Raw genomic sequence first — 14628 nt, 5'->3', positions numbered from 1 at the left:
GATATAAATTCCATAATTATTCATATTTTAATTAAAAGTAGTATCTTCTAAAAAACTCATAATAATTAATAGAATATTAAAAATTAAACCGGTCGAGCGACTTGTAAATAATTAATCCTTGATTAATCGGTTATATCGAGAACTTTTAAAACATCAGTTATCATAAAGAAAATAGAAAAAATTGGCTTAAAACCAAAATGATGATACAAATTCCAAAAAAATAGTGGTTGTGGAAAGTGAAAGAGACTTAGTTGGTTAATGCACCGTCGTGGGATTAACAGGGAAGAAATGATTAATCTGGTCAATAAATAAGAACTAATTTAATATTATTGATATATAAATATTAATTTATATAATTAATTAATTAATTATGATTTTACATATATAAATAATTATATATTTATACAAATAAATTTGATATGTAATATTATTATTATCAAAATAAATATAATTTTTAAGATTTAACTTATGAATTGAGTTCAATTTGAGACTAAAAATTAAAAAAAATTATTATTTAATCGTTTAAAATAAAAATTATGTGTACGAGAAATAATATTTTTCTTAAACTTTTTACAAGTTTACATTTTTTTCTATATATTTTTAAAATTTTATATCAATATAATTAATTTTGACCGATTAACTCAATTTTGAATAAATAATCCGTGTTATTTTTAATTTTCAAAAAAATAATTTTTGACCCAATTTTGATCATTCTCCGCTTTTAGAAAAAGAAAAGGGGCAATAAAGCCTGTACCCAAATAGATTGATTTGCAGAATTCGGGTACGATGTGTGTGGAGAGTGTACATAAATATATCTGAAGCAGAATTTCAGCGTAAATTAGCGAGAAATGAGAGAAGCTATCGTCATTTCGTATACACTTACAACTCTATGTATATTATCTGTAACTGTACACGCATCACGATGTTCAATCAATGGTTAGTTTACCTTTTTTCCTCATTTTTTTCACCTGAATTTATCATATGTTGTTCTTTTGTAATATTGATTTTGGGTTTTGATTTTTGAGTGATTATTTATATGGGTTTTGTTTCTTTTGCTCAATAGCCTAGTTCTTGAAGCACTGCTGTTTTTTTTTTCAAGAAAATTAATTACTTTTTAATTCTTTAATTTTGGGTTTTGATTGATAGATGTAGTTCTAAAATGGTAAATATTTGCAGAGTTATTGTGGTGGAATGGATTGCAAGGTTAAATGTAGAAATTTTATAATGATGCACCAGTGCGCAATTATGAGTTGAGTGGAAGATACTATATGAAATATGCTGAAAGAATTAGATTCTAAGATACGCAGACTGGGTCTTGTGTTTGTGCGATTGTACCTGATGTTGGTTCAGTTTGGCGTTGTGATTACGTTTAATAGTTAGGGGGTTTTGTTAATACCAGTTTTGAAATAATGTGGTTAAGAACATGGAATAGGTATAGGATAATGTAAGTTCGGGTTCCGTTCTGTGTTTGTTGATTTGTTCTGGTTAAAGTTTATATTGTCTTGTACTGGAGATTTTGAGGTTCATTTATCATGCAGGAATACCGTTGGTGAGAAATATTACTGAGCTTCCACAAGATAACTATGGTAGACCTGGTTTTCTACACACTACACTTGCTGGTTCACTTCTACATGGCATGAAAGAGGTATAAGCTGTCATCTTCTATTTTTCTAGTTTTATTATATTATTTTCTGTCTTGCAATGTGGCCCATTGGTTCTTGAAATTACTCAAAGATGCGTAGTTTTTCATCTAGAGTGAATGTGAACCAGCAAGCATTCTTTTCTCCTCGTAAGTTGTATGTGATAGATGCACACGACCGAGAATGTTAATGTTGAAGGAATTTCTAAAGACCGTCTAAAGTGTGTTTCCACTAAAAACATTTACTTGCAAATTGAGAACTAAAAAGTGATGTGGACTATTTGCTTAATTTTATGAGTAAATAATATATCTATGCTTATATACTCAATATGATCTTCTCTTAACAGATTGAGGTATGGCTGCAAACATTTGCCCCAGGAACACACACACCAATCCACAGACACTCCTGTGAAGAAGTTTTTGTTGTTCTGAAGGGGAGTGGAATGCTCTATATTGCCTCCAATACACACACAAAGTTCCCTGGGAAGCCCCTAGAATTTCCCATCTTCACAAATAGCACATTTCATGTTCCTGTTAATGATGCTCACCAGGTGAACTTTATTACAGATCGGTTTTTTTCCATTTGCACTGATGTTTATCTGAAGCATTCAGTTTATTTAGCTAACGTGTTGAATGCACATGTAATATATAGGTTTGAGTAAATTTATGCATGTAGTATAAGAGGTCATATTCACTTAATTCAAGATGAGTTACGGCAATTAAACTAATCTGACAGTAACCTGTATGCATTGGGTCAGAGGTTCTCTCTAATTAAAATCTTCATGGAGGATTTTGCGAGTTTTTAGAATATTTTGAGAAGTAGTTTAGCCAAGACAACAGGCTTAGGTAGGTGCGTGTCTTAAAATGAACATGACAAACGACTAAATGTTAATCCTGTCTAATCACTCATGATTTAGCTTATAATTTTTTAAGCTCCTCTTTTGTTGCAAGATCTTTCTATGAGAGTAATTTTTGTCTTTTACGAAATTAGATTAAATTGAAGTGACAGAAGTGAAAGAGCAAAGAGATCATTTTTTGCATGTTTGAGCTTTCCCAGAAAGTAGAATTTTGATAGAAATGCTTTATATTGGAAAGACTTTGAAAATCTGTTCAATGTTCATTATACGGGGACGTAATTTTGACATGAGTGTAAGAAGCGCACATGATTTGCTCTCACTTTCCTTTTCTTACATCAAACCTACCCAATATATCATCCTTTAGAAATAGTAATATGAACAGAACGTGAGACATAATTTGAGGTAAAAAGAAATATAAGTAAACTAGAACCAGAAAGTAAAATATGGGAAGGGCAAATCATATGGTAAAGAATGTTCAATAAAAACAAATTCTATTACTCCTGGAACTGGCCTCTGACAATGATCTGGATATATGACGCAAATCAGTAAGGAATATATTAGCCCTAAAAAGATTAAAGAGATAGAACAAAAACCTGTTGCTTCTTTGTTTTATATAGATTGTGGGAACCGATTAGTATAAGAAATAAGATAAGTTATGGGTTGGGAGTCATAGACAAATCATACTAACGTATGAGATACTGAGATCAGGATACTCTAGACAATTATACCTGATAAACGTGCATTGTAATTTTGCAAATGGTGTTTGTTTTATCTGATTTTTAAAAATGATTTGTTGTCACAGATTCTTAATACAGGAGAACATGAGGATCTGCAAGTTTTAGTCATTATATCTCGACCACCTGTCAAAGTGTAAGTAAATTATCTCTCACACCATTTGATCAGGTTTAAGTTAGCAAGGAAATGGTTGGTTTCATTTTATCTTCTTCACTGAGGTAAGTATGCCGGTGGCATTCTTTGTTTAATTTTTACATATATTGAAGAAGCTGCAGTCACCAATAATTTAGCTTCTAAAATCACGTGTATTTGTTCATGAATTACTTGATCCCTAGTTTGTATATTGTAGTTGTCCTTTTTCACTACCTTTTGATCATTATACAGTTATAAAGAGTCTATTTCTTCAAATTAGTTGATTCAAAGAGCATAATATTTGAGATTGTTATGTTTAACTTTTTAAATTTTCACAAAAAGATTACCCAGAACTAAAAAGTTTAATGTTATACATTTTACTTTATCCTTCCGAGGATGATAATTCCATTTAAGTCGTGTGCCCGCATGCATTAGTTGCTAATATTTAGAACTTAACAAATGTTTTTCAGGTTCATGTATGCGGACTGGTACATGCCACACACAGCAGCACAGTTGAAGTTTCCTTACTACTGGGATGAAAAATGCTACGAAAATAATGAGACTTCTGAAAATGATGAGCTTTGACTTCTGTAACTGCACTTTTGTTAATTTGTCGAATTACTAATCAAGACGCCTCTAGCTAGCTGTTGGGCTGTAACACAAGCTATTGTACATTAAAGACATCTCTAGTTCTTATTTCAAAGTTGTAAAACTGAGATTACATGAGCTTGTAAATTGTAAAGAAAAAATTTTGTTTGATGGCTGAAGTTCGTGTTTTTGTTCTTTTTAAGATCAAAAGTGATTTACGGCTTGAAATCACTTTTTTCCCCAGGCTTTCAGTTGATTCATTTAACGGGATTGTAAGGGTAAAAACTATAAACCACAGTACTTATCTATTACATTGTAATGTTTGACCACAGAAAGCATAAATTAAGCATAATAACAAAAGAAACCACTGTTACTTCAACAACTCGCATCTAGAACACTTTCAATTTGAAATAGCAATTATTTCCCAGTTGTGAGTGTTAATTAGCAGCAATGTGTAGCATAATATCTACCAGTTTGCTTACTACAGACTAACTATAAATCTTCAACATCAGTGCTGTAGTTCCCTCTCCATAGCTGCCTTCTTCTTGCGTATGAAGGCTGCTGATTTCTCATTAATGTTTGTATCAACTGTTAGAAGTCTTGGAACTCTGTGTTTCTTAATCGAATGAGGCTCGTCTCTTGATATGTTCATATTTCTCTGCTGTTGCTGTTGCTGCTCTTCACTACTATCTTTTTGAAATTTCCCTGCAAATTCTTCGATGGTTACCATCTTTTTAGGTTCTTTCCCTTTGACCTTAATAAAAGAAATGGCACTTAAATCTCCTCCAAATTTTGTTTCTTGGACTTCTTGTGGCTGTATAATCTCAACTCTTGAATTTTCATCATTTTCTTTCTGATTACTCGAACCAATATTATGTCGAAACTCAACCAAAATCTCTGAAGAAGTAACTAAATTCGAGTCTTGAAGTCTCGATTGATCTTTAAGAAGCATTTGATGCTCATTGTTTGAATTCAGAGTGTGACCCATGGTCACAGCTTTGGGGGTAGGAGAAAAAAAGGTGTTGAAAATAAAAGTGTATAGCCTATGGCAAATGCCAGTCTTCTGGGACTTCTTGATATTCATCTCATTTTTCTTCTGCATCTTTTGTGCAAATATCAGATGCACCAAAAACAAAAGAAAAATAGAGACTTGGATTTGATTTGCGGGGAAGATTGAATTTATTAGAAACTAAAAGTGACTTCTTGATTGCATGATTCTATTCTTGAAAAGAGAGGTAAGTAAAATATACTGCTCCTGCTAAAGGCATGCAGATAGTTTGGATGAAGCATCATTTTTTGCCCTCCTGTTCTTTTCTCATTGCTTTATTGGCTTTGTTAGTCAAAAGATAAAATACCAAAACTTTTAATCATACATGAGAACAAAGATGTTTTAATAGTATAATATGTTCAATGTACTCTTTATATCCCTGTCTCACAGGAGAAGTGTAACTTAAGATACAAACATGAACCAGTAATATACCACTTAAAACTTAAGATTTTATTTGTTAATGTTTGAATCTTGATTGTATCTGTCAGCTTTCATAAGTACTTCACATATATCGTTACAAAGCTTTGTCACATACACATCAAAGTTTTCAAAACGTCTCACTCGAAAGTAGAGTATTGCACAAGGTGAAATGTTTTGTGACTTGAAAGTAGACGAGACTATTGAATATTTGTATGCTGATACTATAATCATGGCAGAAACCTTACTGCAATCCTGCATGTAAGCTTGCTAGATTCTGCAGTAGGACCTAGCTTAATACACGATTATCATGTGAGCATAATTAAGAAATCAAATAATCATGTTACAATGACATGAGGAGTCGGAGGAATCAATTCTAATCACTTGTTAATCAAAGATTAGGCTCATAATTTCAACCCTCCTGATGTTGATTTTCAATTGCGTTTACCAAACGCAAGGAATATATAGAAGCTTTATATTAAGTTAATATGCATCAAATAAACCCTGATACTTAGAGCTGCACTTTTTCTCAACTTTTGAGTTGTACCTCATTAAAAGAAGTACAAAATAGTTGGATAAAATGGTTCAAAACATATTCAAGATGAACCAACCAATTATGTGCCGGATAGATACTAACAGTAGCCAAGCACTAACTTATGTTCACTCTTTGGCCAACATATCATATGTCTGTTCTAACTCAACTTGTAAACAAACTTGAAACCCTTGAAGCATTTTTTCATGTTTTCTTGAGATTAAACCTAACAAATGTTGATTACATGTATGATATATAACATCACGCATCAGATGGGAAAAATACCGTAATTTATTTACAACGTAATTCAGTAAATTTTTGTTACATTTATGCTACAATAAACGACAAGGTTGCTCTCAGGAGAAAAGAATCATGAGTGACAGACGGTGAAGCTAGATATAACCAATCCATAGTTCTAGATACTTATCAGCTGAGATCTTGGTCAAAGATTTAAAATCCCTACTGAGGTCTAGAAAGGTCTAGCTAGCAAAACGTCCGTAAATACATTCTTTGACCAAGTAGACAGTGTTTTAAGTGTGATGAAGATGCACATATGTTGGTATACCTTCTGCAGATTATTGGTGAAAAAGCTGCACATAAGTTCATATACCACCTGCAAATCATAGCCATCAATATATTACATCGGATATAAATTGTGAGCAAAGCACAGAGCAGAGGGACAGTTGCAAAACCTAAAAAATAACCAGCAAAACAGTATTTCAACGACAAACTTCACATTTTACCAAATTTTTTTTTAAACAATTGATCTTCTTATTTTTGAATTAAATGTTACGATAAGACTATTTATGGTCAGTTGATACACCCCTCTCCTGTTGATCCCTAGCTCTGTCCTGAATACTTCGAGTGCTTAGGATAGCAGAGTGTAGCAGAGTGATCAGAAGAATACTATAAATTGCACATAACCCTATTGAGACAACTTAACAGATCCTGGAAGGACATTTTAAGCCACACTAACATTAAATAGGGTGTCTGTAATTTAGCAAAAAAAAAAAATAGGGTGTTTGTGTAGTTTTTGACTTGGACTCTAACTCTGCGATCTTTAACAGCCTGAAAGAGATTAGTATGCATGTAAAGCAAAATGAAACATTAGGATACGATTAGACAGCAAAAAAACAAAGCACACTAAAATCTGATCTATACCAAGGAACCCCTACAGGGATCACTAAAGCAGTCTTTATTCCAAGTCGATCTAGCTGCTATCGTGGATAACAATCTTATATATTCTTCCAGAATATTGGGGGGAAAATCAACCAAAAAGTTGGCCTAAGAAGTTAATTTATATAGGGGTTGTGTGATGCTTAAGATTTAAAGGGGAAATGATAGGCTTCAAATAATTAAAAGGGAATCAGGTAGTCCGAAAGGACTGGGGTTAAGTAGAAAGTGGATGAATGAGAAATAATTCAACAACAAAAGCAAGTGCACTGAAGACTGGGGATATTTTGAAATAAGGGCCTCTCGAAACCGAAATCCAACAGAACAAAACTGTATACTTCTTGAAGAAGTTAAATTACCATTGTCGTAATTTTTCTAGTAGCAGACATGTACAAATCAGATAAATTTCTATTTCGACCACTTGTCATTGTTGGTTGAACAAGGGAAACTGAACTAGCATATTAGTAGATACATCATTTTAAATAAAGCAAATTCATCATTGAGTGAGAAGTACTTGTAATATCCTCTAGCTTGAAAAAACCTTGTGATTGACCATGTAAATATTAGTAATGCATGTCATGATAGTATAAGAACTTGAAGCTTGAAAGGAACAAAAGGCTGGATTATGATGCCGAAGATAAATCCTCACCAACAACTGTCAACTGAGTGCAAATCGGTACAACTTCTCCAGTTCTCTTGACACAAGCTCCTGCATATGAACTTATCGTAAGTTTCTTCTTATATGATTGTCTCTTTGATAAGTTTACTGGAGCAATTCGGTGCTCATCTAGACTCTAATCAGAAGAATAGGAACCCGAGACCCAGGCCATTATATATAGTGTTCCTGTGACGAGGGATCTCTCTAATCTGTCAGTTACTTCCTTCTTAACTGTAAATTTAAAACCTGAGGCATATTGGGTATCAAACACATTTACCCGATTGGTTCCATCCTCCTGAAACAGAAAAGCATAAAACTTCATTGAAGATTAAGAGCTTTGTGTCGATGTAGCTAAGCCCAAGTAGTATGCAGCTTATCTGTTACATTGAGGGTTGTAAGCCTACAGCATGAGTGCATAACAATTAACTATTCATTACTAAAAAATGATGCTGAAGTCCTGAAACTATTTGCACCAGGTACCATGGAACCGTTCCCCAATCCCCACCACACACCCTGCTTATGCACCCGTGACCACCATGTTCAAGCTAAACTTCAAATTTTGATATAGTTGGTTAATTACAGAATTTTGATATTGTTAGGTAATATTACAGATTGATTAGTAAATGAAAAGGTACCTATTCGAGCTTACATAAGTCGGTTCAATTGTAAACACAAGAAAGCCTCTTCAGAAAATCTGCATCCCTGAACCTAAAAAATAGTAGAACACAAATTAATTTATGACATCCAGGAGGATATGTCAAGTAATCCAGATAATGTTTTGTTAAGGCAGTAGGAACTAAAGGCTTGCTTGGAATTGGACAAAGCCCTTTATGGCCAAGATCAGGTCTCCCGTGTGACTGTGGAGTTTTTCAGGAGAATCTGGAATTTAAAAACAACAGTAACCCTATAGATTTTGGGAAGATTAAAAGTCAGGCACTTGCGGACCAAGAGAATAATAGATTGGTTCAACCTCTCTCGGATGAACTTATCTGTAGCACTTCCAAGAAAATAAGAAAGGACAAAACTCATTATTTAGACAGATTCAATGTGAAATTCTTCTTTGCAGCATGGATATACTTTGATTATCAATGTTAAGAGTCATAGAATTTCAACCTTTTTGTAGTTATCATCCGTCTTTACAGTGTAAAATTTTCAAGTCTCTGGCAGATCTACAATGGCTGGAAGATTAACATATCTAGATATGATGACGGCTTTGTTTCTTCAAGCTTCAGACAACACCAACTCGTCTCAAGTAGATAAGCTTCAAGGCTACTCTGATTACAGAGCTTAGCGTTGACCAATGGAGATAAACTCTTCTTCAAAATGTAAGCTTGGTTTCTGTCATATCCTAGGAATAATGATACTAAGGCTGAGATGTGAAACATGTAATAATTAATATAGGCATTGCCTGGTTAACAAACAATGTTTCACTTTCACCCACTATCAAGAAGTTGATTATGTACATGACTAGTGCCAAAGATGCATGGAATAATCTTAAAAAGGGTTTCTCTTTGACTGATGGTAGTAGGAAGTATAAGTTGTGTCATGATTTCAATGAGCTCAAACAAAACAATGCTTTAATTACGGAGTATTACACTTAGATGAAAGCTGTATGGGAAGAACTAGACACTTTAAATCTGTTGTCTGCTGTTGCTAATCCAGTTCCTGATGTAGTTAAATGGTTGGAAGGCATAGCCGTACAGAAGGAAGAGTCTCGTTTATTTCTGTTTTTGAATGGTCTGGATTCCCTTCCCCGCAGTTGAAGTGTTCTGCTTTTGAACAAGAGGAAGCCCAGAGATGTATGCTTAATATAAATAGGTGGAGACTAAATGGCTATGTATAGTTAGACTACTATTGATAGGATGTCACATGCTCTACTGTTGGGGCGCAAAGGACATTGCACTGAAGGATGCTGGCCAAACATTAGGTCTCCAAATAGCAAGTGTGAATTAAGGTCTGAGGATATATGCACCATAAACAAGCATATAACAGCTATATGTAATCTGTATCAATTAAGGCAACATCAATTCATCAAACATCTCATATGATTTAAAGAACTAAATGAAATTGGGTACAAATTTAAAGTAGTAAGATAAATTGGAGATACAAACTTGCTTATAGAAGACTCGATTATAGAGTAAAATTTGTAGACAGTAACTGTTAAATTTCTTTTCTTTTCTGAGAAAAACAGACGAATGATGTTGGGAAAATGTTTGAACATAGTTTGACAAGTTTTAACGTTTAACAGGAAAATAGTGTTCGTTTTCCTGAATAATCCTAGTTGATGAGGAAATCATTTTATAGAGCCAACTTACAGAAGGGAAACCGATCAACCATGTTCCTTGGATTTTTAAGCATGTTCGCTTTGAAACAAACATGGCCTTAGCTTGTTCAATTTTCCCAACCTGGAACGTTTTTTGTTTGGGCCTTGGGGTGATACATGAGGCATGACAACTGACAAGCAGCAAAGAGATTTAAAATAATACAGGCATAACAACCTGAAATATTTTAAAACATTTTAAATAATGTAGGAGATTAAGGAGAGACAAGTCGGCGGTCAAAGCCTTTGAGTGAGATATCAGAATAGCAATTCATACTGATGCTTTAATATTCTACACGCAAGAAGTAGGTCATAAGAAAGTGATCACATATTCAGACAAATTAACCATTAGCAATAGTACAGGTGACGAACTAGTTATGAAAAAACAAGCAGGTGTACTATAATAACAATCACAACAACCATTTTAAATAAAAATACTCAGCACTCAATTTAAAATAATTTGAAATTAAACTCGCTTACATCTGATTAATTTAAATATAAATTATTAAAAAAACTTAATTCATCAAACTTCATAAATATAGAGTGCTTTAACTTATAATTAAAATACCACTAGTCCTCCTTCTTCCTTGCCAGGGCCACATTTCAGACTTTCGTTAGCATCAACACTTCCACCTTTTCAGATCCATTTTGCTGGCTTCATTAATCACGAGTAAATCTGTCAAGAAGCAAGCAACTAATTAGAATACTAAGGTGTCAAAGCAATTGATATTGATGGTAATACTTCAATAAATTATAATTAAAGTTTTAGGAAATTTTATTAACAAGGCTGAGTAAGTTACCTCGGGGAGATGCTTTTTACAAAGCTATATGTCTCGGATCCATTCTTTATAGACAAGTTCTGCATGGACTCCATTCCTCGAACACAGATTAAACTTGGCGTGTAACTGTAATACATTCTAATTCTGTTGGCATTAACAGTACTAATGGACCCATCAAATTCCTTAGTTTCTTTTGTTTTGGGATCATATAAAGAAAATGGACCTCTATGTTTATAGATCAATATTTCACCACCATTCTTATAACAATGCGACGGCCAACATCCCAAGGCAAGAGACATGGGTCCGATAGTGTACATCTTACTCCAGGTACCACTATCGTCGTTGTCCAAAGAATAGATTTTTACCAAAGTCTCTTCACCACGTATTTTTTCATAGGACATACGAACAACACGATCATCGGCATTGACTACAAAATTGCTTTCGTCAGAACTTCTGGTATGGAAATCAGGCAAGAACCTAAACTCTTTGATTTCTGGAACAAACTTGAATGTACAGAAGAACTTACGCTCGTGCCTCTTTCCAGGATAAGTCCTGTTTTCTGAGTAACTCCAGTAAGGAGTTCCCTTGACAATGGTAGAGGGATGCACCATCAAATTAGGATTAGCTATAGGTCCCCTCAACTTGGGATGCTGAGGGATACACAATCGAGTCCAAGTAGCAGAATTAAATGAGTAAATACAAAGTTGGCTAGGGGGAGTTCTTGTCGATTCATAGCAGAACATCAAGACCTTGTAATCGTTTTGCACACGATCCCAACAAAATCCTCCAACAAAGTGTTCACATTCATCCTTGGTAGGATGATAGCGAGGCGGGGGCATACAGAAGAACTTTACTTGACCTACAGCGGGATTCCACAAACAAAATCTTCTTCCCCGAGTGGAACACATTAAAATCAAACCATTAATGGAACCAAGAATGGTGTCACAAACGCATGGCACAGACCGGACAGGAAATTCATTGGTGTGTGAAAGAATGCTTATTCCCTCGTCCACAGCAAAACACTTAGTTATAATAAGATCATCATCATCTTCTTGTTTATCTTGTAGTTGATGAGTGAGGTGAGAATTTACGAAATCGGAAGTGGAGAAACGAGAATTCCAAGACTTACAAACACGACGACATCGTAGTATAAATTTTAATGGTAGTCGAGAGACTATTTCATTGTAGAGTATATCTTCCGGAAGTGTCACATTCTTTATTTCTCCCATCCTCGTCCTCTTTCTCCCAATGCATGGTGACACAATCTGTTGCAGCTGCTTATCTCCTTCTGAATCGTCTCGAATGATGCATTTTGATCTTCGCTGATAACATATAATAGGTTTATCCATACTGCTACTGCTGCCATGCATATTGTAATTTCAAATACAACAGTGATCAAATGCAACTTAAGTGGCAACCTACAACTACAATCAACAAAAAATAACTCTGTATTATGTTTTGCAATTTATCAAACAGTTGGTAGGCGCAATTATATTTTTACCAAAAAACAACAATAATTATAAAATCATAATTTACCCAAAGCAATCAATTACAACTTCGTCGTCTCTCAATCAAACGCAAATAACAGCACACTTACCGGAATAATTTTTCCCGACGAGAAGGCGAGAAAAGTGGTAAAACGCGATGGTGATGTTAATCTAATAAGGGTAGAAACAAGGAAAATAACCAAAATTATCAATCAATTATCAATCTATATTATACTAACTCCTTTGCCCTCAAAGCTTTACATTGATTTTGACAAACGTATTTTAACTCTATAAAGTATAGTTCCGTAATTTATTTTTTTTTTATAAAAGTTTGAACATTATAATTTTATTTAGAAGAAAAAATTTTGAAAAAATTGAAAAAAATTTTGAAAAAAATTTAATAAGAGCATTAAACTGCGTGTCGAACCCTAAAGAATTGAGGGGACCGGGGGAGTACTATGATTTCGTTTCGTCACCTTCCTAAAGTATGTTAACACCTTCCTTCCGAAATAAAGTTAAAACAAAAATAATGTATCTAATATAATTATAAATTCTATGAACTACAATTCAACTTAACTTCTAATTGCCCTAAACTTCTTTTTGCATCTCTTGTACAGGAAACCAAATACTTCCAAACTTAATTTTAATATTTAAAAATAATTCAAATTTTTAATTCATATTTTAAATCCATCAGTATCACCACACATTCAAAAAATTAACTTTCTTAATTTCAATAATACCTAATTATTATCTTTTATAATTTATTTTTTATATAATTAGCAAATTGCAAATATTATAATCAGCCCGTGCATCGCACGGTATGTTAACACCTTCCAAAAGCAAAGTTTAAAAAATATAATTTAATTAAAAATTAAATCATGTATCTAATATAACTACAAACTCTATGAATTATTATTCAACTTAATTTGTAATCATGCTCAACTTCTTTATATCTCTTTTGTAGGGAACCAAACACTTCCAAAACTAATTTTAGTTATTTAAATTATAATATAACAAACTAATTAATTTATCTATACTATACTATTATAAGCAAAATATTGTTTCTTTTGATTAACACATTCGTAAAAAGTATGTTATTACCTTCCGGAATAAAGTTTAAAAAATATTATTTAATTAAAAATAAATCATGTATCCAATATAACTACGAATTCTATGAATTATTATTCAACTTAAAATCTAATCGCACTCAACTTTTTTCTTGCCTCTTTTGTCGGAAACCAAACACTTTTAAAAGTAATTTTAATAACTTAAATTATAATATAACAAAAAAATAATAAATCAAGAAACAAATAAAAAATAATTTTTAAAAAATCAATATCAAATCATCCGCGTAACTGCAGCCTCTCGCCTTCTTATAGCAAAGCGATCTACGGGCTGTGATAGGAGAACTTTTTAAAATTTTAACTATTTAAATTTTGAATGCTTCAATAATATAATACATACACAATAATATGTAAATATTTTAATTTCATTAATCTAAATAATATATGATTATTATTTCTTATAATTTATTTTTATAAATTATTAAAATAAAAAATTACAAAAGATATAATCAGTCTGTGCATCGCACAAGTTATAGGTTAGTATTCTTTTATATCGAATCTATCCTAAACTCTAATAACACGAACGAGTACAAATTGATTCAACAATTATTCCTGTTATTAAAAAATTAAATAAGTATTGTTATATATCCGCTAAACTACTAAATTATAAAACTATTGCACACATATTCTACTTATTCTATTAAACTACAATCAGGGCTTATCCTATTATTAAAATTAATTAATAATAGTATTATACAACCGCTAAACTACTAAATTTAGTAAACTTATCCTCCAGAATTACAACCTAATAAATTTATAATTATTATATATTTATATAAATAATTTAAATTTAAATATGATGGGATAAATACAAAGTTTAAATATTAACGATAACACACGGGATTTAAACTAGTCATATTTTAAATTAGAAAATCATTCATTATTTAGAAAATAAAAATCAGACATTTGTTAAATGGGTGTTAGGTAATGAATCACACAGGGGGTGAATGTGTTTTTCTGATTTTAGGCTTTTCTTGAAAGTTAATGGTTGAACAAAGTAAATTAAATCTTGTATAGAAAAGTGTTCATCTAGAATATAAGCTTGTAGAAAATAAAGAACACAGATCTTCAAAACTCACTTAATTTTTGGATTAAAAATTAAGATATTTTGCTACAAAATTTCTAAGCTTTTTGAAGTT

General features: G+C 32.5%; 2 protein-coding genes across 7 annotated transcripts; one reads left to right on the top strand and one right to left on the bottom strand.

The window, feature by feature from the left end:
• The first annotated feature begins 749 nt into the window (after positions 1–749).
• LOC141702165 (auxin-binding protein T85) lies at positions 750–4130 on the top strand. Its single transcript, XM_074505871.1, has 5 exons — positions 750–936; positions 1539–1645; positions 1987–2190; positions 3299–3366; positions 3834–4130. The coding sequence occupies exons 1-5, from the start codon at positions 849–851 to the stop codon at positions 3946–3948; spliced, it is 582 nt and encodes a 193-aa protein (XP_074361972.1). The 5' UTR covers positions 750–848; the 3' UTR covers positions 3949–4130.
• A 5292-nt stretch (positions 4131–9422) lies between these two features.
• On the bottom strand, positions 9423–12645 carry LOC141702163 (putative F-box/kelch-repeat protein At3g17280). Of its 6 annotated transcripts, XR_012567040.1 has the most exons (4): positions 12476–12645; positions 10900–12302; positions 10668–10775; positions 9423–10277 (listed from the first exon to the last, which is right to left on the bottom strand). XR_012567040.1 is itself a non-coding variant. In XM_074505867.1 (3 exons), the coding sequence occupies exons 2-3, from the start codon at positions 12246–12248 to the stop codon at positions 10760–10762; spliced, it is 1365 nt and encodes a 454-aa protein (XP_074361968.1). In that variant the 5' UTR covers positions 12249–12302; positions 12415–12645; the 3' UTR covers positions 10496–10759. The 6 variants fall into 6 exon arrangements, 5 of the variants coding, with proteins under 5 accessions (XP_074361968.1, XP_074361967.1, XP_074361969.1 ...); XM_074505867.1 differs by lacking the exon at positions 9423–10277 and having other exon boundaries at positions 10496–10775; positions 12415–12645; XM_074505866.1 differs by lacking the exon at positions 9423–10277 and having other exon boundaries at positions 10496–10775.
• Positions 12646–14628: the final 1983 nt, after the last annotated feature.

The sequence above is a fragment of the Apium graveolens genome, unplaced genomic scaffold (assembly GCF_009905375.1).
Source record: "Apium graveolens cultivar Ventura unplaced genomic scaffold, ASM990537v1 ctg4715, whole genome shotgun sequence".
Classification (NCBI taxonomy): Eukaryota; Viridiplantae; Streptophyta; class Magnoliopsida; order Apiales; family Apiaceae; genus Apium; species Apium graveolens.
The sequence above is the reverse complement of the archived record's forward strand: the minus strand, read 5'-3'. Positions and strand labels throughout refer to the sequence as shown.